This window comes from Mytilus galloprovincialis, chromosome 3, assembly GCF_965363235.1.
Source record: "Mytilus galloprovincialis chromosome 3, xbMytGall1.hap1.1, whole genome shotgun sequence".
NCBI classification, from domain to species: domain Eukaryota; kingdom Metazoa; phylum Mollusca; class Bivalvia; order Mytilida; family Mytilidae; genus Mytilus; species Mytilus galloprovincialis.
Genome location: NC_134840.1, coordinates 25,066,751 through 25,090,359, shown reverse-complemented (window position 1 = coordinate 25,090,359; position 23,609 = coordinate 25,066,751). Strand labels below are relative to the sequence as shown.

The window sequence follows — 23,609 nt, the reverse complement described above, 5'->3', positions numbered from 1 at the left end:
TTCCATTATCAATTTCTGTTTATTTTCCCTAAAATAAATATTCCGAAGACATGAAATAAAAGTATTATTTAACATTAACAAAATGAGCTCATTTAGTAGCCTATAATTTTAAAATGATTAAAATAAATGTATGACCTTTTGATTTTCAGATTCTTGAGACAGAAAACTTGTACTTTAAAATGATTTAAAATATCAAAAGTACAAAAATGTTATGTTTAAAAACAAGGTTATGTCTATTCAATGATATAGTTAAATAAAAGGATAATAAGTGTAATATGCTTCTAAATGACAATGTGTTTAACTACATTAAGTTAAAACAGATTATAATAACAGCTTTCTGTATGTTTCATTTTCAACATTTCAATGTAAACAAGTTAAATAATACATTTGCAAAAACTCAGTTCTGTAGTATGTATAGTGAAAAAACTGTTCAGCATAATATACAAAATTTTCCTACTATATCAGTGTTAAAGAAGATAACAAAAAATAGCACCAGTTTTAAATATAGTCTTACACTTTTGCTTAAAATTTAATTTTCAATAAAATTGGCTTCAATGCACAATTCAACATAAGAGAACTTTTTTGCAGATCACACTGATGAAGAAAAAACTAGATAAATGAAATGAGACCTAAAATAATCAATAATGTTTAAATGAGACATTAATGTATCTGTACAATGAATTATAATATGAGATAAGACTATTTACAAAAGGAACATATTTCTACAATCAATAACATATTAATTTTTTGTGAAAAGGAACAGCAGATAAGAAGAAAGTAAAACAAGAGAAAAAAAAAGAAATATAGAATCATTAAACTACAAGCTATCTAACACAAACAGGTGACCTATCTCTGACTTCTGCTTAGAGATAAAATGATGTTCATACAAACTTTCTGACACAATAATATAGGGTTATTGCATGAATATTGGGGAATATTGTCCTGAGTAGAACTTTATATTGCACGAGCTTGCGAGTGCAATATATGTTCTACGAGGGACAATATTCCCCAATATTCATGCAATAACCCTTTTATTGTATAGCAATATAATATTTGAAGGTAAAAGTTTGTTTAAACTAAGATTTTGTCGTTGATGACGTCATGAATTTTGAAGATTTATTGCACTAATGCAATATTAGAATTTATTGCATGCTTACTTTTGGTTACTTTCTGTGGGAAATATTATATTGCTATACAATAAGATGAGTTATCTCTGCATTCTACTTAGAGATAGAATGATGTAGTTATAAACTTTCTGACACAATAAGATGAGTTATCTCTGCATTCTACTTAGAGATAGAATGATGTAGTTATAAACTTTCTGACACAATAAGATGAGTTATCTCTGCATTCTACTTAGAGATAGAATGATGTAGTTACAAACTTTCGGACACAATAAGATGAGTTATCTCTGCATTCTACTTAGAGATAGAATGATGTAGTTATAAACTTTCTGACACAATAAGATGAGTTATCTCTGCATTCTACTTAGAGATAGAATGATGTAGTTATAAACTTTCTGACACAATAAGATGAGTTATCTCTGCATTTTACTTAGAGATAGAATGATGTAGTTATAAACTTTCGGACACAATAAGATGAGTTATCTCTGCATTCTACTTAGAGATAGAATGATGTAGTTATAAACTTTCTGACACAATAAGATGAGTTATCTCTGCATTCTACTTAGAGATAGAATGATGTAGTTATAAACTTTCTGACACAATAAGATGAGTTATCTCTGCATTCTACTTAGAGATAGAATGATGCAGTTACAAAATTTCTGAGATGGTATGTTTTTGTTAATGCAAAATGGATCCAAATAAATGTGATCAAATGTTAAAATGTTAAAATTGTTAAGACATCCATAACAAGTAAATATGGGATGTCAAACAGAGTTATTATATAAACATTACACAAACATTGTTTCACAATGATAACGTTCATGTGTTATACTTAAGAATAGTTTATTCTAAATAGAGGTTTATTATTTATTCCATGCTGCCATTGTATATATCAACATTAATCTATTTACAGTGTAAAAATTTCTATATAATAAGACAAAAACATCAACAAGTCAACATAAAATCAGCAAAAATTGTATGTCCGGTAATTTCTGTTTTAAATTTTAAAAATTATTACTCCATGGTAAAAACACTGAGATTTGAGAAGACATTTTCCTGTTTAGTAAACAACACTTCTATTTGCCATATGTGCATTAAATTTCTGGTCTGATCTTTTATTCATAGCAGAAGTTCGTCTTTCTTCTCTGAAATTAAAACAGCAATAATTATGATAAAAAAAGGAATGAATGACATTATATTTGACTCATTCAGGGTCCAAAAAGGTAACTTTTCCAGCTACATGATATGCAGCATGGTCAGGAATTTAAGGTTTATTATGCGACAAGGGTGCTGACTGAAACATAAGTATCTGTAACTACAGTCTGTCATAAATGCATCAGATTGGTTAAAACCAGTTATCTTTCCATGAAAAAGCATAAATATAATAGCTTTAGGTTTATTTTTATGCCCAACCTACGATAGTAGAGGGGCATTATGTTTTCTGGTCTGTGCGTCCGTTCCTCTGTCTGTCTGTTCGTCCGGCTTCAGGTTAAAGTTTTTGGTCAAGGTAGTTTTTGATGAAGATAAAGTCCAATCAACTTGAAACTTAGTACGGATGTTCCCCATGATATGATCTTTCTGATTTTAATGCCAATTTAAATTTTTGACCCCGATTTCACGGTCCACTGAACAAAGAAAAAAATAGTGCGAAGCTCAGGTTAAAGTTTTGGTTAAAGTTTTTGGTCAAGGTAGTTTTTGATGAAGTTGAAGTCCAATCAACATGAAACTTAGTACACATGTTCTCTATGATATGATCTTTCTAATTTTAATGCCAAATTTAAGTATTGACCCCAATTTCACGGTCCACTGGACTTGTAAAATGATAGTGTGAGTAAGGGCACCTGTGTACTATGGACACATTCTTGTTTGTTATTCAAAATATATCTTTAAAATGTACTCAATGCCCCAGCTGATCACCCTACCACAAATATGTTGAAGTGACCAGCTCAAGGGACCAGGGACTAATTTAACATAAATATAACATTATGGTTATCAAGGATACATGAAAATAAGGTCAATGTCATATGAACCTTGTCAGACGGACATGTGCATTTTACAATCATTCTATGCACCAAATGTAAATGAGATCAAGTTCAGATGAACCCTGTCTGACAAAAAGTTAACCTTCACATCATTTTATTTATCCTTCAGATATAGTTGTCTTTTGACTCATAATACCCAAATAAACAGTCGACACACAGATCTGTCGGGTCTGTATGTAATTTTGATAATAAAATACAAATGTATACCTGTCAACCTCTGAAAATGAAAATCCAGGTCACAACCTGCATTGAAGCAGAAAAGTAAGGTCATAACGCATACAAACTTTTTTCAGTTGTATTTAATATAAGGATTTTTCCAAGAAATTGTAACATATTATACCAGTTTACTACAAATTTTCAAATATAATAAGTGTGAAATATTTTATGAAAAAATATTTGAAATTCTATTTATGAATACTGTTTACTTCATTGACATTGTACTTTTATTTAACAAATATCAAAATAAAGCATAACCATCCTATTGTTTCTTTCACACTATTTTTTATGAATTATTTTTTTAAACCCAACAATAATACAGCGTAGAAGGCAATTAGCTAGATTAGTATTGTCGTCTTTTGATTAACTTTGACCCAATGATAAAATCAGCTACAACTTGGTAGTGTCAAGTCCTGTCAATAAAAACATAAAGGTACAGTCAGGTCTGCTACTGATATAAAATTAACTCTTAAATCATCAAAAATGAACATTCAAAATTTAAAACTCAAGTAAACTGTAAAGGTAACAGATCATATATCATTTTTTTAAAACATGCAAACACAATTATAGTTAACAATCTCACAGAACAGATATGCTCACCATTATTAATCAATGTTTTGATACCACTACCAAGATAACATAATTTTAAAAGATCTATTTCTTTTTTTTTATTTAATGATTAAATTTTTAATTAATGGCCATTGCAAATATGAGTAAATAAAATGTCTATATTATCTGATAAATTTCAAAGCTTTTGTTTTTGTATATTTGAACATTTCACTGAAAAGACTTGGGATTTATAGTTTTCTGGAAAAATGAATCCTTGTTTGCTGTGATTCTGAAGCATGTTATTATTTCTGATTGAGGCCAATTTGAAGGAGTGCCAAATTTATCGCTTTTTATTTGAAATAATGAAAGAATCAAAGTACATCTGTTAGTTGAAAACAGAGAAAATAGTCATAAAATGATTGAATTCCACTGACCTTGCCTGTACCTTGACTGATTTAGCACTGTTGCTGGAATAGGTTTCAGCCACAGATTTCAGTTTTCCTTTGTGACTTTTCCAGGTCATTGGTCTAGATAGACTAGCTTTAAGGTCAAAAGATGGCCTCTTAACTGATCTGTTAACGTCTACTGTGCAGTTTAATGTGGCATTAAATTTGAATGGTGTTGCTATAAAAGATCAAACAATTATTTAAATAGCCATTGCTAAAACACCTTTTGCATCAAGTCACAAAATTTCAAAAGAGATATATCACAAATAAACACAGGTGATTTTCCCATTAAATTCTACACCCTTGACTTATTCAATTTCAAATTGTGCTTGCTATATATATCAAAACAGAATCCATTTTTTCCATTATATGTGTGTAAGCTTAATGATTAATTTAAGCTGATAGCCATTAGTTATAAATTTCATAAAACACATTTGCCTCTTTGGTTGTATTACACTTTCTTCTAAGTGTTTAAGTTAAATATGCTCTTGATATCTTCATTCTTAAACTGTTATCTTAATTACCCTACAAAACATTTTCATTCAAGCTAATGAGATCTGTGACACTCACAGATGTCTCTTTTAAACAACACATACCGAGGGATTTTCTTTGAAGCATGGATCCAGTTGATTTCCTAGGGTCAGTCTTTGGTGTCTTGGTACCCACATTACTTGGGGTTGCCATGCTATTAAAGTTCAAATTCATCTTGTCTGTTGATGTTACAGTTGGCTTAAACCCAGTAACACTTGTCCTTGGAGATTTTCTGGTTTTTGAAAACTCAAGATTCATTTGCTTTGTAGATAATACTGTAGGTTTAAAAACTTTTGTAGAGTTGAAACCTGGAGACTTTAGTAGTAATGCACTTTTAGAAGTCTTTGTTTTTGTCTGAAATAAGGAAAATGTATGAATAAAAAATGTCCAGGAAATATTTCTCTTGTATATTCAGGGTAACAAATTGTCATATTGATATACCATGCATTGAACTTAAGCACAGACTGAAATGGATTCTAAACGAGCTAGATCACAAGGTAATAGTCAGCAATAAGATATATAGATTCCTACACTGCAACAAGTGTATTAGGATATTTCTCCACTCGAGACAGTTAAATTTTATTATTTAAAAGCGCGAGGCTTGCCGAGCTCTTTAAATAACTAAAATTTAACTGTCGAGAGTGGAGAAATATCGTAATACATGAGTTATAGTGTCGGAATCTGTTTCTCTAATGATTTTTATCCTTCTTTTTCAAAGATTTTCAGAAACTTGTGTTCTTTATATGCGACGTCATCAGACATGGTCGCCTTTTTTCATGACGTCACAATAGGAAAATTCAGAAGCAAACAAAACATTTAGCATCATAATCAAATTTGGACTAATCATTTGCCGAGAACAGATTTTTCACTAGTGAGGAAAAATATTTTTCTCACACAGATCAGGAAATGTGAAAATAGCACAAAAATTAGAGAAACAACTACTACCTAGACAAACTATTTTGTTTCAGAACTAAGCAGTCTGCTCTTGGAGAACAAGTAACATGGTTAAATACCAGTCTATAAGAAACTATAACTCTTAACTATTTTTATTTATCTGAACATTATCTTTTATTACTCACTTACAAGGGGTAACTAAAATTTCATTTTGGTCCCCTTATGTCTTCCTTGTTGATGACTTTCTACCAAATGTTAATTTGATTTATCTCTGAATGCAGAAAAAATTGAACCTCTGTTTATTTTCAATTTTTTGTTAACTATTGAAGAAAGTAGTACAGTAGATTCCGGTTATTTGCATAGCCTATTTGTCAGACAAAATTATGCAATAAAGCGGAGTATGCTTATATCCGAAATGCCAAATGACAGAGTCAAATAACATCGATAGAACAGATCAGGAAATCCCTGAAGAAAGATGAACGCCTGTAATCCACATACAACATACTGAATGTTGATTTATTCTAATATTCTCATATGTGTTATTTTATTTTGTTTCTTTAAATAAAGATTATAAACACATTTTGTTTTAGTTTATTTGAGTTCCGACTTTTCCTTTACCTGGGATACGAAAATAAACTGTTCTAAAAATAGATTTGTTTCTATGACCCATATGTACATTGTACATTGCTATGCTTTGATTAAAATAAACTTTTAAACAATACTTCACAGTTTATAATTATTTTATCAATAGATGTGTAATGAATTGCCTTTGATATGCAGTTGGACAGTGAAGTAACACCTCGTTAGTTTCGTATATGCAAAACAGTATATGGGGCCCTGTACGGGTTATTTGCTGGACACAAGTGTTGAAAATGAGAAAATATAATAATTAATAGTGAATGCTCTTTTCATAAAATATCAAAATTAAATGATTGATGTATAAAATTCTTTAACCATATATATAAATGCCCTACAATATTTAACATTAATATACAGATCACCCCAAGCCCAATTACTAGAGTTCACATTGGTTATGTCATGATCGATAATTATTGTTTTTAAAATTAACCCTAAATGTAATCTATGGACGATTGTTTAAATCCAATCAATTATTAACACCCTTTCAAGTTTGAGATACATGTAGAATGGTCAGTGTTTTTACAACAATTACCTGTTTGACATTTTTATGACCTCGAGGCTTAAAATAGAACATGGGAAACTTTACCTGTGTAGACATCGAGGTTTATTTTTAAATCAAATTCCATAATATAAACACGAAAGAAACTGTTTTAAAACTTTTAATAACACAAAAGTAAATATGAAATAATAACGAAAATAAGGATGCATTCAAGAAAATTCTACTTACCAAATTGCCGTTTCCGGTAAAAAATCTCGTCAGTTTTAACTAAGCATATCTAGACGGCAATAATTTTCTATGCAATAAACCGAAAGGCCACTTGTAGAGCTATGCATATAACCGGACAATTTAACATTAGATGAATGGGAAATGGTTTTGTGCAGGAGAAAACTATGCAATTAACCGAATTATGCTATTAAGCGGTATGCAATTAAGTGGAATCTACTGTACAAGTTATGACATCTTCATAGTATATGTCCATATTATGTGTTAAAACCCTTTTAGTATGCCTGTATAGAACAACTTTAATATTAAATTCAAAGCTAGAAAGAAAAGCTAGAAAAACAAGTGAAACTGCGAGCTACTGCTCACTGATGATACCCCCGCCGCAAGTGGATAATATTAATAGTGTAAAAATATGCAAGTGTTCGGTAAACAGGAAGTTGTCGAGTGATGAATCTGAAAACGCATCACACGGTATAGCTGACTTATAAAAATCCTGAAACCAAATTTCAGAAATTTTTGTATTGTAGTTCCTGTGAAAAATATGACGAAAATTTTTAACTTGGTTATCATGTGTAAAATCATACAAGTGTTCGGTAAACAGGAAGTAGTCGAGTGATGAATCTGAAAACGCATCACACGGTAAAGCTGACTTATATAAATCCTGAAACCAAATTTCAGAAATCCTTGTATTGTAGTTCCTGAGAAAAATGTGACGAAAATTTTCAACTTGGCTATCATGTGTAAAATCAGACAAGTGTTCGGTAAACAGGAAGTTGTCGAGTGATGAATCTGAAAACGCATCACACGGTATAGCTGACTTATATAAATCCTGAAACCAAATTTCAGAAATCCTTGTATTGTAGTTCCTGAGAAAAATGTGACGAAAATTTTCAACTTGGCTATCATGTGTAAAATCAGACAAGTGTTCGGTAAACAGGAAGTTGTCAAGTGATGAATCTGAAAACGCATCACACGGTATGGCTGACATATATAAATGTTGATACCAAATTACAGAAAAGGTGGATGTGTAGTTCCTGAGAAAAATGTGACGAAAGTTTCATGGGACGGACTGACTGACGGACTGACGGACTGATGGACGGACTGACGGACGGACGGACTGACAGACAGAGGTAAAACAGTATACCCCTCCTTTTTTAAAGCGGGGGTATAATCACCACTGAAGAAATGGTAACCAAAAGTAAAGGATTCCGTACTATGAAAATTAAGAGAGATTTATTCAATATGAACCTTGTTTTCTTTTGCAGGAGTTTTATGATTCTTTAGTCTTTTAATAGCTTCTTTTGTTTGTTCTACCAACATTCTTGCTTTCTTTACAGACATATTGGTCTCTTCTCGATGCTTTCTTTTTTTGTTTAGATACACATCTATGGAGTCAAACTTTTCAAATTCTTTTTGATGAATCTTGGTCCAGTCTTTGTTCCCTGTAATTTTAAAGGATTCACTATCAAGGAACTCCTAAATCTGTGTATGAATAAAAACTACAATATTAACACAATGATTTGGTGTTTATTTAACTCTTTTCATGGGTTGGTGGCATTTGTTCAGATATTTACAGGAAAACTAACAATTTCCAAACACAGTTATGTTTTTTTTCATAAAAATATTAAAAACTTATGCATTTGCATTGGCAAACATTATTCTTTATTAAACTAATTACTGACTAGAAACATTCTGATCCATATTGCCTGACATATATCCTGTTCTATATGCTTAAAAATTTAGCTGAAGAAATCATTGCTCACCAAAAGGTTCTAAACTATTAAAACAATCATTACATTTGTAGAAGGATTTGTCTTTATAAACCAATTTTGGTGGTGCTTATCAACATTTTTTGGAGTTATAAAAATGTTTAATGTTCTAACCATTAAAATAAACCATATGTTTCCTCCATCTTCGCTAGCCAAGGGTTACGATCCACTCCCGCTCTCTCCACCCTTGGCGGATTGAGATAAAATTTCAGAGACACAGGATGAGGATTTTCATTGGTTGCAGTTGAAACTCGCTGCATCCAATCAAAAAGTGTCTATTACATGATCACGTGTAAATGTAGAAGGTGTTTTTAAACAATTGTCACTTGTTTATTGTGCAACAAGTCTTTACATTCCTAAACATACTACTATATTTAATTTAGTGACAACTTGAATGTTTTTAATCAACTATTAGAAGTTCCTGTGTATGTTTCATGCACAAATGCATGAATGATGACATATATTTTCGTTTCCGGCTTTACCAAGTGCGTAGAATCTAGACGCTACCGTGTTTTTACCTCCAAATTGAAGAGTTCAAGTGCTACCATTGGTCAACAATAATGTATTCGGAATGGACGTGACTTTAATCTTCCGATAGACGGCGCAACATTGTTTTCACAAATGTTGGATTAATCTGCCAAGGGTGGAAAGAGCGGGGACGGATCGTAACCCTTGGCTAGCAAAGATGATGTTTTCTCATGGTTTTCCTATAAATAAACTTTTAAAAGCTAACTATAGCTCTGAAAATTTTATGGTCATCATTCAGAACAAAGTGTGGAACTGGAACAAGATGAAGCCATTACATTATCATCACTCAGTAGATAATATGTACTGTTGCAAAAATAAAATAGGAACAAAGTTCAAGCAAGTAGATAAACAAACACAATTTTGTTCAGTTGTATATATCTCAATTGCTGTTCTTTCAACCCAAATACCTTACCAAAAACAGTCATAAAGCTTAATGTCAGCTTTTGAACTGAACTTATAAGTTGATGAAAATGATCTAATGATTTTGCTAATTGCACATTCTTAAGGGAAACTCTGAAATCTGGATGTTTACAACTTTGCAATATTAGGTACAGCAGAACTGTTTTTTGGCCATGTTAATTCTGCTTTGTCATTTATCAATAAACAGGTGGACAATAAAAAACAATATCTGGAATACAGTTACACATGCATGGTGAGATGGTTATCTAAGCCAAGTAACCAATCTTTTTTACCTGGAGTTATCTGGAATACAGTTACACATGCATGGTGAGATGGTTATCTAAGCCAAGTAACCAATCTTTTTTACCTGGAGTTATCTGGAATACAGTTACACATGCATGGTGAGATGGTTATCTAAGCCAAGTAACCAATCTTTTTTACCTGGAGTTATCTGGAATACAGTTACACATGCATGGTGAGATGGTTATCTAAGCCAAGTAACCAATCTTTTTTACCTGGAGTTATCTGGAATACAGTTACACATGCATGGTGAGATGGTTATCTAAGCCAAGTAACCAATCTTTTTTACCTGGAGTTATCTGGAATACAGTTACACATGCATGGTGAGATGGTTATCTAAGCCAAGTAACCAATCTATTTTACCTGGAGTTATTGGTTTACTTTGTTCTTGTTTAACCAATCTATTTTACCTGGAGTTATTGGTTTACTTTGTTCTTGTTTAACTAATCTATTTTACCTGGAGTTATTGGTTTACTTTGTTCTTGTTTAACTTATCTATTTTACCTGGAGTTATTGGTTTACTTTGTTCTTGTTTAACTTATCTATTTTACCTGGAGTTATTGGTTTACTTTGTTCTTGTTTAACTTATCTATTTTACCTGGAGTTATTGGTTTACTTTGTTCTTGTTTAACTTATCTATTTTACCTGGAGTTATTGGTTTACTTTGTTCTTGTTTAACCAATCTATTTTACCTGGAGTTATTGGTTTACTTTGTTCTTGTTTAACCAATCTATTTTACCTGGAGTTATTGGTTTACTTTGTTCTTGTTTAACTAATCTATTTTACCAGGAGTTATTGGTTTACTTTGTTCTTGTTTAACTAATCTATTTTACCAGGAGTTATTGGTTTACTTTGTTCTTGTTTAACTAATCTATTTTACCTGGAGTTATTGGTTTACTTTGTTCTTGTTTAACCAATCTATTTTACCTGGAGTTATTGGTTTACTTTGTTCTTGTTTAACCAATCTATTTTACCTGGAGTTATTGGTTTACTTTGTTCTTGTTTAACCAATCTTTGTTCTTGTTTAACTAATCTATTTTACCTGGAGTTATTGGTTTACTTTGTTCTTGTTTAACTAATCTATTTTACCAGGAGTTATTGGTTTACTTTGTTCTTGTTTAACTTATCTATTTTACCTGGAGTTATTGGTTTACTTTGTTCTTGTTTAACCAATCTATTTTACCAGGAGTTATTGGTTTACTTTGCTCTTGTTTAACTTATCTATTTTACCTGGAGTTATTGGTTTACTTTGTTCTTGTTTAACTAATCTATTTTACCTGGAGTTATTGGTTTACTTTGTTCTTGTTTAACTAATCTATTTTACCTGGAGTTATTGGTTTACTTTGTTCTTGTTTAACTAATCTATTTTACCTGGAGTTATTGGTTTACTTTGTTCTTGTTTAACTTATCTATTTTACCAGGAGTTATTGGTTTACTTTGCTCTTGTTTAACTTATCTATTTTACCTGGAGTTATTGGTTTACTTTGTTCTTGTTTAACTAATCTATTTTACCAGGAGTTATTGGTTTACTTTGTTCTTGTTTAACCAATCTATTTTACCTGGAGTTATTGGTTTACTTTGTTCTTGTTTAACCAATCTATTTTACCTGGAGTTATTGGTTTACTTTGTTCTTGTTTAACCAATCTTTGTTCTTGTTTAACTAATCTATTTTACCTGGAGTTATTGGTTTACTTTGTTCTTGTTTAACTAATCTATTTTACCAGGAGTTATTGGTTTACTTTGTTCTTGTTTAACTTATCTATTTTACCTGGAGTTATTGGTTTACTTTGTTCTTGTTTAACCAATCTATTTTACCAGGAGTTATTGGTTTACTTTGCTCTTGTTTAACTTATCTATTTTACCTGGAGTTATTGGTTTACTTTGTTCTTGTTTAACTAATCTATTTTACCTGGAGTTATTGGTTTACTTTGTTCTTGTTTAACTAATCTATTTTACCTGGAGTTATTGGTTTACTTTGTTCTTGTTTAACTAATCTATTTTACCTGGAGTTATTGGTTTACTTTGTTCTTGTTTAACTTATATATTTTACCAGGAGTTATTGGTTTATTTTGCTCTTGTTTAACTTATCTATTTTACCTGGAGTTATTGGTTTACTTTGTTCTTGTTTAACTAATCTATTTTACCAGGAGTTATTGGTTTACTTTGTTCTTGTTTAACTAATCTATTTTACCTGGAGTTATTGGTTTACTTTGTTCTTGTTTAACTAATCTATTTTACCTGGAGTTATTGGTTTACTTTGTTCTTGTTTAACTAATCTATTTTACCTGGAGTTATTGGTTTACTTTGTTCTTGTTTAACTAATCTATTTTACCTGGAGTTATTGGTTTACTTTGTTCTTGTTTAACTAATCTATTTTACCTGGAGTTATTGGTTTACTTTGTTCTTGTTTAACTTATCTATTTTACCTGGAGTTATTGGTTTACTTTGTTCTTGTTTAACTTATCTATTTTACCAGGAGTTATTGGTTTACTTTGTTCTTGTTTAACTAATCTATTTTACCTGGAGTTATTGGTTTACTTTGTTCTTGTTTAACTAATCTATTTTACCTGGAGTTATTGGTTTACTTTGTTCTTGTTTAACTAATCTTTTTTACCTGGAGTTATTGGTTTACTTTGTTCTTGTTTAACTAATCTATTTTACCTGGAGTTATTGGTTTACTTTGTTCTTGTTTAACTTATCTATTTTACCAGGAGTTATTGGTTTACTTTGTTCTTGTTTAACTAATCTATTTTACCTGGAGTTATTGGTTTACTTTGTTCTTGTTTAACTAATCTATTTTACCTGGAGTTATTGGTTTACTTTGTTCTTGTTTAACTAATCTTTTTTACCTGGAGTTATTGGTTTACTTTGTTCTTGTTTAACTAATCTATTTTACCTGGAGTTATTGGTTTACTTTGTTCTTGTTTAACTTATCTATTTTACCTGGAGTTATTGGTTTACTTTGTTCTTGTTTCTTTTTCTCTAAAAAGGCTGCAAATCTTGGAATTTGTGTACTGTTTGTAATTTTTCCTTTTGAACCTATTGTTTCTGCTGTAAACAAAAATAAGCTGAATATACTTTTAAAACATCAATAACTTATTTTCCAACCACTTATCCAATCAAATAAAAAGATAAATACATAAGAGTTTGAGGTAATAAATTCACATCAAGTATCCATATTAATTCAGGTACTATTTACATGTTCATTCATTAAAACATGTATGCTTATCAATTAAAAGTTTTTTTTACTCAGGTAAATTTAATAATCAATGGTTGATAAGATTTCTCAATGAAGAAATTTATAGGTCTCTGTGAAAAAACTACAGAGAACAATTGCTATTTTATTTATTCAATGATACAATATAACAGACAAAAATTTAAATGGATTGACCAAGAGGAGATGAATCTTTAAAAAAGTTTCATTTGGTCGCAATAAAAGGGTCATCACTTTAAATTGTTTTGGTGGGTTGATTTTGTAACCATAGGAAATGATAAAATCCAATTTTAATCTTGCTAAAATGAAATATTTAAGGACTATATAATCATTCTGTAAATGCATTTTTTTCTTTAAGGATGTACACCTCTGACATTTGTCTGAGGAGCTAAACATTTCTAGATTTAAACTTTTTTTCTTAACCTGATTTTTGGGTTTATATGACTGAAAAACAGTAATTGGTGAAGAAATAAGACTTCACACGCTGAAATGTCTCGCCTTCTTTACTAATCATTGATATTATGTTGATAGTCCTTAATATAAAGCTTTATTACAACTGTCACATAAACTTAACCATGAACTATGAAAATGAGGTCAAGGTCAGATGAACCATGCCAGGCAGGCATGTACAGCTAACAATTCTTCCATACAACAAATATAGTTGACCTATTGCTTATAGTTTAAGAAAAACAGACCAAAACACAAAAACTTAACACTGAGCAATGAACCGTGAAAATAAGGTCATGGTCAAATAAAACCTGCACCACTGATATATTGATCATAAAATATTTCCATACACCAAATATAGTTGACCTATTGCAATTAGTATTAGAAAAAAAGACAAAAACTCAAAAACTTAACTTTGACCACTGAACCATGAAAATGAGGTCAAGGTCAGATGACACCTGCCAGTTGGACATGTACACCTTACAGTCCTTCCATACACCGAATATACTAGACCTATTGCTTATAGGATCTGAGATATATGAACTTTTTTTTCAAGTAGTCACTGAACCATGAAATGAGGTCAAGGACATTTGACATTTGACTGATGGAAACTTCTTAACATGAGGCATCCATATACAAAGTATGAAACATCCAGGTCTTCCACCTTCTTAAATATAAAGCATTTAATAAGTAAGCTAACGTCGCCGCTTCTGGATCATTATCCCTATGTCGAGCTTTCTGCAACAAAAGTTGCAGGCTCGACAAAAATCATATGGTGATGCACTTCTTTTTTTGCTACAGCCCTTTGAAAGTACCCAATTTTGATGATTTTGCCATTTTTCATCAGTTTTTGCCCATTTTTGGGCCAAGTTTTAAAGATTTTGAAAAGACAAAAGTGATATGGGATGTACATGTTTCTAGTAAATCATTTTTTGTACCCCTCACCTTTTTTCTCATATTTTTGGCTAAACAGGCTGCCTTGATTGGTAATAAAATAATAATAAAAAAAATTACTTAAATACTACTTATTGTAAATTCCCAATTTTTTCACAGAGTTTAGTTTGATTATGATATTTATTAAAAATCCATTGCTATTTTCCTCTTGTATCACATATTTTGGAAATAATTCCAGAACAAGATTTCAAGGAGACTGAAACATCAGAAGAATACATCCTTAAACAGTTTATATATGCAACACTCAGAAAATATGTCTGATTCCCCGAAACATGTCCACATAACGTCACTAAACTACAAAACATGTCTAAATGTAAAAGGGCGCCACAGCATGTCAAATGTATAAACGCCCAAACGTGTCCATATGATATCAAGCTTTTTTTTCTTTTATTGGAACTTTTTATAAATACGGAGGTTATTTGGTAATTGTTTTTTCCTTAACGTTTAGTCATTTTACTATTTTATTAAAAAAAATAGAAATAAATTACTTTAGGCAGTATAACCTTGGTAAAATAAAAAAATGTTCGCTCGCTATATTGGATGCAAATGTTAGCAGCCATGCTCAGTTAAATTGTAGGTATTATTAAAATCAGATACCTCGTGAAGATGATTGTCTTATTGTCTGGGCATAATAACCTTTGCAGCATTTCACTCTTGCCATCAGATGTATTTTGGATTTTTTTTATTACATAACGTAGGTTGAAGTAGTTTCTTTCTGAAGTCATAAAAAAATTGGTCTTTTACTCGCTCTTAAATTTTTTGGATGAAAATGATTGAAAATGACTACTTCATCAACTGTGTCCCCCATCATAGAATTGCTATATATAAATGTTAACGTTATTGATGTCATTAGGACATTCATGTTTGAGTGCTTAAAGACATGAGACGCTTTGGTGTTTAACAGTGGACACGTTTCGACAAATAGTAATTATCCGACACATTTGGGGGTTTATAAAATCAGACATATTTGGGCAAACTTGAATATTACGGACACGTTTTGGGGGGATAGACACGTTTGGGAGTGTAACATATATTTGAAGAAAACTTTCATAGTGACACTTTCTACATTTAGTATTAAAACTAAAAAGTAAATTACAAACTAGTAAATATATTAAACTAAGATACCCCAGAAACTTATTGGTTTTTTTTGTTACATTTATTTGTTTTGAGAATTGAGTGCTTAATTATGGCACTTTCATCAAGGGTGCTAATAAAACCAATATATCAAAATTTATGGTTATATATTTATCATGTTTATACTCACTTTTCCCCTTTATTCTTTTGTCCAAAGCTTGCATCAAATTTTTTTTCATCTCCTCATCATTTTTGTCTGTATCCATTGAACTGACTAAATCCTGGGTGCTTGGACTTACTGATCCACGATCTTTCTCCTTTTTGGTCTTTTCAACACTGAAGGTTGACCTTCTAGATGATGGTCTTGGTGAGGGCTCACTAGAAATTGCTGATTTCTCAAAAGATGTCCTTGTTCTTTTAGCTGGCCTTTCTTCCTCCTGTATCAAAATTAATTAATGTTTCTGTTTCATAAAAAATTTCTAATTTTTCTTTTCTTTATATTATTGCATAATGAAGCTGGAATCCACTTGTATCTAATGCTATGAACAAAGCCTAGTAGTTAGTAGGCGAACCAGTTTGTGCATTACAATGTACAAAGAACAAAACATAATGGGTCATTCAGTCAGATTTGTTATTTTATACTGCTGCATGTGTTTAGTCTTAGGAAAGGCCCTGTTAATAGTTCTGGGTTTTTTTCTGGTGTATAGTAGGTGGGTCATAAACATCTTTTATACTGGAATCATTGAACAGAAAGCTTTCCACAATGGGTAAATCGATAGAAATTTTTCATCATTGAATTATTGACAGGAAAATTTCATATTTGGATATATGACATGATATTCTCTTGCCCATACAAAAATATCATTTGGATTGACAGATTATACAGAAATTTCAGGACACTAACCTTTTAGATACAAGCACGTGTTATAAATGCAACTCCTCTGAAATGTTGGGCAGAAAGATGTGTTTCAAACTAGGTAAGATTGTTTGTCAGCATTAGTAGTTGGTGTTTCCCCATACTATACTGTGGCTTTGATTTAACTTTTGATTTGTCTCTTAGATTACTGGGCAGAAAGCTTTTATCATGTTTATACTTGATAAGATTGATTGTCACCATTGCACAGTTGACCATACTATATTAATTAAAACCCATTCAAGGCGTATGATGCCATAAGGCATCACCTTGGTACCGCCGTATGATGCCTTAATGCATCACCTTGCTACGGCCGCGTGATGCCATAATGCATCATGGAAAACGAAAAATACTCTGACCTACTTTCAGTTTTAATATTAGATCAATTACGTAAAGCTGTAAAGCGTACGTTACCACAATGTGTGAACAGGTTTCAATTATTAATATTATGTATAAATTTTGACAATAAAAGTCATTGGTATGTCATTTCTTCGTACTTTCGATTTGCGTTCATGATAAAATAATATGCCGCCATTTTTTTTAATTTTGTTGACATGTGTAGTCAACGTGATCGCTTTAAAAAATGAAAGGTCATTACCTTACACACAAAATATTTAAACCATGTGTGTACCGCTGTTTTAAAAATTAATAATATTTACTTATGACTGTTTAATAAAAAAGATAAGCCGGTAATGGCTGTCTCTTTCTGTATCATCTTCGCATGTTGTTGATTTACGCTCTGTTGACGATCGGAAGTTTACGGTTTTTGCCGACAAATAAATTTCACACGACCTGCAGGTGTTCTCCCAAATAAGGAAATCCATATTTTTATGCAGCCAATCAAATTTTTCTAGGCTAAAAGGCGGTTCTATAGTAAAATTGTAGTGAAAAACGTAGTATTGTCGTCTGGGAAAACAAACAAAAAATGTCTGAATCTTCGGATGAGGAGTTTGACGGATTTTCGCCAAATGAAGTTGATTTAGCTGCACAGCGGTACAATGATAGGCTTGAACAGCTTGGGATAGGTGATTTAGATGTTGTTGATAGTGATAATGAATTTTCTGATGAAAATGACCCACTTGTTGATGAGGCTGGTGACCGTCCTGCTGAAGCCGATGGGTGGCATGCAAATTTTGATTATTATGAGAGGGGATTACCACACATATTTTTACCACGTGGAAATACTGGTCCTACCACAGTTTTAGATCCAGATAAAGAGCCTGTTGATTTTTTCTCATTGCTGTTTACCAATGCCATTTTGCAATACATCATACAGGAGACAGACAGGTATGCTAATAAACAAATTCGTGATCATCCTGATGAAAACAAGTCTCCATGGATTACACCAACTGTTGAAGAAATGAAGGCTTTTCTAGGTTTATGTTTCTTAATGGGTATCAATGTAAAACCAGACATAAAATCCTACTGGAGCACAGATGTTATGCTGGAAACCCCCTACTTCAGTAAAGTCATGAAAAGGGATCGCTATATGCAAATTATGCGGTACATCCATTTTTCAAATAGTGAGCAAGCCCCACAGCCAGGGGATCCAAATTATTCTAAATTATACAAAATTGAATCGTTAATGGATATGTTCACAGATTCTATGGTTAGCCAGTATATCCCTAAACGACAACTTTCAGTTGATGAGGTGATGGTTCCATTCAAAGGACGACTGTCTTTTAAGCAGTATATGCCAGCCAAGCCTACCAAATGGGGAATAAAAATGTGGGCGATAGCGGAAGCTAATACAGGATATGTTTCCTACTGTCAGGTATACTGTGGGAAAACAGTTGGTGCAGCTCCTGGTCTTGCAAACAGAGTAGTCAAAAATTGTATTGAAAAGGCAAATATTATAGGGCAAGGGTACCATGTTTATATGGACAATTACTTCACTTCTCCCGCCTTATTTACAGACTTGTTTCAACATTTTAACACTGCTGCATGTGGGACTGTAAGAATAAATAGGAGAGAGCTTCCTAAAGATATTATGAAGAAAAACCCTGAAGGTGTAATTAATCGTGGGGACATGCAATTTAGACAGAAAGATGCAGTGGCTGCTGTTGTATGGAAGGACAAAAAAAATGTAAACTTAATTTCAAGCATACATGATTTCTCAGTAGGTGCAGTGCAGAGGAATGTGCAACAAGCAGATGGTATTTTTCAACGACAAGAGATACCATGTCCACAGATGATCTCTGATTACACACAGTACATGGGAGGGGTTGATAGGGCTGACCAGTACATCCAGTACTATGTTTTCCAACACAAAACACTGAAATGGCCTAAAAGGATTTTCTTCACAATGATAGAAATGTTGAAATTTGATGCCTTTAGGCTTTTTCTGGCTTCTCCTCATCATCAACCAGGCCCTGGTAAGAGACCAACAACCTTTTTGAAGTTTTCCAAGGCAGTAGCAGCAGGACTGATAGCTGGATATACAGGTGGTTCAGTTCGTAAAGGCCGCCCATCACTTGTCCCGGTTGATGACCGTCTTACACAGAGACACTTGCCAGGTTCCTTTGGAAATAAAAGTTGGTGCCATGTCTGTCACATGAGAGTGAAAAACAATCAACAAGAGACGCGTAGACAAACAAAATTTGGCTGTCTAGATTGTGGAAAGCACCTCTGTCTCCCAGAGTGTTTCACGGTGTTCCATTCTGTTAAAAATTACTGTTAGTGTTATAGCTGTGTTGTTAGTTCCAGACAATTTTGAATTTATTGACTTTACCGTTTCAATTTGCGAATTTATTTATTTAAACTATGAACAAAACTAAAGAATAACTGATGAAGGATATATTTAAAAAGATGGTATCAAGAGACATTTTAAAATAAAGAAGGAATTTTATAGAGAGATCAGGACAACAAATAGTAGTTAACTGGACAATGAAAAAAAAATTAAAGACTTGAAAAGAGGCAAGTAACAAAAAATTGTGAAAACTGTTATTTTTGTTTGTTACATGACCTTATAGCAGTTTAAAAATTAAATCAAAATAATATTATTTTTTGGTCAAATATCTAATTGTTCATTTGATTTTGATTTTTTTAAAAGTATTTTTTTTTTATCTGCTTAAATTGCTATTAGGTTGCATGCCTGTTACTTAGTTTGAAATGAATATTTTCAAGGAAGGTAATTTACTTTGACAAGTACAGAGATTATTTGTTTGATCATTGAACAAGTACAAATTTTTATTTGTCATAGAACCGTAACAAGAAATTCTGTTTTACCCAAGTGACTTAAAAACATACGGCAACGTATTTAAAAAGAGTTGTCGTCCGCCAAATTACAATTGAGTTATCTCTCTTTAATTGTTGTTGACATGAACGACGCTTTGCAAATGGCGGATTTCAATCGCTGGTAATTCTCGTGTTGTCGGTCGTTTATCGTCTTCCCAATCAGTTATGGTGTTGTTATAGACATTTCATCTTATTCTTTGAAACAAAATGAAACATAAAACGTAAGTAAATATCCCAGAAAGGGAACGGTCAGAAGAAACTCTCCCCTTCGCAGACATGTATTTGTAAACATTCAGTTATAAAAAAAAAACTCGTTCGTCATAGAGCTAAACTGTTGATATTTCTTCCGTTTCATATCGCTCTAACCACACCACAACTCAAAACAAGTAGGGTACGACTTAACCTTAAAATATTTTAATGAAAATCGATCTCAAATAGCGGTAATTGCTGTTTGAAGTTCCGAGGCGATTTTTTTATGAGCACATGTCAAATTAATCCCGGCCACGAAACTGCTCGTGCTAATAAATCTCCGGCTATACGAACGCGCCAAAAAAAACAATTCCGTACTGAAAGTGTTAACATTTTAGTTCTCAATTTTTCATGTTTTTTTAACATTTTTTATTACTTTTGAAAATACTATGCAACTCCTCTGAGACCATTTTGCTAGAAAGCTTTTATACTTGGTATGATAGCTTTTCATCATATAGAATTGCAGCAGATAATTTTCCTTCTGACAGCAGAAATGGCAAAAATTATGACTTGTACAAGGCTCAAAGCTTTAGTCTTGGATTTCTGCCATGAAAATGTCAATCAACTTTAAGCAGATTGACTTTTACTAAAAGAGCAACTGTACTTGATATTAAACTCAATTCACTTTTACAAATATATCAAATGTCATTTAAATAAAAATTGCTTTGTACCTTTGATATCTTTCTCTTTTGTGCAGATTTTGCAGTAGCACTGCCACTCTGTGGTGTACCAATAAAACTTTTAGCTCTCACAGCATGTGGGGTAAATTCACTTTTGTTCAATGGCGTTTGAAGGTGCGGTGTTTTCAATTTTTGTTGAACTTTTGCTGGAGTGGTCTTGGCACTTTTAACTTTGGAAGTAAATGGACTTGATGTTCCTAATTTTCCTGATTTGGTTGTTCCTGGTGTTCTGATTTCTGCTTTAACTGAACTCTTGGACTTTGAAGTTGATGTTTCATTTTTAACAATCCTTTTGTCTTTCTGTGAGAAAAAAACAACCAACAAACTCTTTCTAGTGCTAAAATATTTACCCAAAATCATAATTTTATTACATTAAACTGCAGCCTCCTGCTCAGCTACATTTGTATTCAGAAAATCTTAATTACAGGTTTGAGATATTTCCTTTGTTGAACAGGGATCTTTTTCAACTCTTGATTATCATAAGTCAAATCAATATAACTTATGTTTATAATTAATACAAAACAACTTTGTACTCCTCTTATTCCAAACACTTACATCTAAAGTATTTTTTTTCTATCATTGTGTAAGGCCATACCCTGTTTTCTTATTTTATATACACCCTTGCTCTTAGGTGTTTACATGGCAAACACCACATTAGATGTACATATAATAGCAATTTAACAAGTGTCCTTTACTGCAAATGTTGAAAAGGCATTGAATTTTGTATAAATCCATAGTTTTCATTTTATCATGATCAAGAAGAAAAATACTCATAATTCAAACAGTTGAAAAGTAATCAGTACATGTAATATCTTTAATATTTTTTTAACTGTTTTCTATTATACATGTTATACAACCCTGCCAACTTTTGAAAGTGCCCATGGGGGTTTTAGTGCGCGACAACAATTTCAAAGGTTACAATACTTTGCGACGACTATTTTGCGCGTGCTGTTTTGTGGTCTAGAAAAAGTGTCATATTTGTAAGATGAGCTTACATGCCTTTTTCTTCAGTTTATTTGCATGATTCTAGTTATTATATATCAGTAGAAAAAATGAACATGTGGTTGCAAGACCAGGAATCAATTTCATGTGTAAGGATATAAAATAATTGTTGACTCTTCCAATTTAAAATTATGCACAAAGAAGGACCTTTATCAGGTTGGGAACAACACCTACATTAGTGATAAACTACTATTTATTATCTTTATGGTAGTACTGCATCATTGAAGTTTGTCAACCAGTCATGCTTTTATTCTTATTCTGTGTAAGAACCTCCTTGCAGGTGAAAAACCATTTGCCATGTTCACGATTTTAACAAACAGAGGAATACAACACAAGTTCAAAATTTAGGATGTTAGAATATTCTTGAGAGAAAACTTTTTTGATTGGCTGATTAATATGATCATGAGAAACATAGAATTTGATTGACTGAACACAATTGTATTCCATTGGACACAGTTCAAAATCGGGAACAATCATATTTTTCGTGTAGATTTTCACAAAATCGTGTTTTAGAGGGTTTTTCACGATCATGATCGTGCAATCGTGACAAAGGGTCAAAATCGTGTAGTACACACCTAAATCGTGAAAGTTGGCAGGTATGGTTATATGGGAAACCATCATTTCATATGATAATGTAGTTTTTTAAGTTCTATATGGGCTATTATAAGAGCAAAGTTTAATATTTTAACCTTGCTTTCCTGTTCTTTTTTCTTTAATGTCTTTTTTGACTTTGCTTTTCTCTTTCCTTTGATAGCAGGCTTTTCTTCTAATAGTTCTATTTTCTCTTCATTCTTTGGAGAAGTCTGCACCTGAAAACAAAACTCTCATTACTTCTTTTTGCAGTATGTGATGAAAAATAGATGATTTCTAGCACAAGAAAAAAATCTTTCAAATATGTACAGTATCAGAGATTTATAATTTACAAAGCCAATTTTGTTCCAATTGATACTTTTACCGTAAATTCTGGTCAGAATAGATAAATTTCCAGTACACTTAAAAATACTTTCTGTGTTGTGTTGAATAGATGTCATTGTTTCATACCTGCAAAAAGGTAACATCTCCAGAAATGGTGATTTTTTTTTAGGAAAGTTTGCTTACAAGCTACTTTTCACCTTGTCAATTCAAAAATGACATAAAAATATATCTTCATTTGCTACTTTAAGAGATAAATGAGGTTGAAATTTTTTACATTTACTGGAAATTTTGGTTTCGTGGACAGACATCTAACTTTTTCATTTCAAAAGATAACCGAAAGCAGATTTTTGTAAAAACATAAGAAATATCACAATTTTTAAACGTGTGCATGTAAAGCAAATTTTGTTGTAGAAGGGTCTAAATACAGCACAAACAACATTTTCCCAAAGACCAAAAGAGTGAAAAGTACTGTTTTTACATTTATTACGCAAACCATAACATTAAATCAACAAACATATTGCATTTGGTGATTGTTGATTGAAAACTTTGGCTGTTACAATGTACTGTGGATTCATAATTATTTGTTGGATACCAATTTTCGTGGATTTTATGGGTACATGTAAACCGCGAAATTAAATGTACAACAAATAACCAATTTTCTACAGGTTTGTATGCAGACTTCGACAAACACCACAAAATCAAATATCCACATAGTCTGTTTTCCTTAACCAACAAACATTAATACGCACAAAAATAAATAATT

General features: G+C 31.8%; 1 protein-coding gene across 3 annotated transcripts in view; it reads right to left on the bottom strand.

Annotated features, from left to right (window-relative positions):
- LOC143067500 (nucleolar and spindle-associated protein 1-like) overlaps positions 1 to 23,609 on the bottom strand; it is a 27,054-nt gene continuing 3,445 nt past the window's right edge. The window contains exons 3-11 of one of the 3 annotated variants that reach the window (XM_076240815.1): positions 22,621 to 22,740; positions 20,921 to 21,229; positions 16,041 to 16,287; positions 13,105 to 13,212; positions 8,414 to 8,607; positions 4,974 to 5,262; positions 4,366 to 4,555; positions 3,983 to 4,008; positions 1 to 2,269 (exon numbers count right to left, since the gene is read on the bottom strand). In XM_076240815.1, the coding sequence (XP_076096930.1) occupies positions 2,244 to 2,269; positions 3,983 to 4,008; positions 4,366 to 4,555; positions 4,974 to 5,262; positions 8,414 to 8,607; positions 13,105 to 13,212; positions 16,041 to 16,287; positions 20,921 to 21,229; positions 22,621 to 22,740 (1,509 nt within the window). In that variant the 3' untranslated portion in view covers positions 1 to 2,243. The remainder of the gene's footprint in view (positions 2,270 to 3,982; positions 4,009 to 4,365; positions 4,556 to 4,973; positions 5,263 to 8,413; positions 8,608 to 13,104; positions 13,213 to 16,040; positions 16,288 to 20,920; positions 21,230 to 22,620; positions 22,741 to 23,609) is intronic. The other 2 variants (XM_076240814.1, XM_076240816.1) reach the window with 2 other exon arrangements.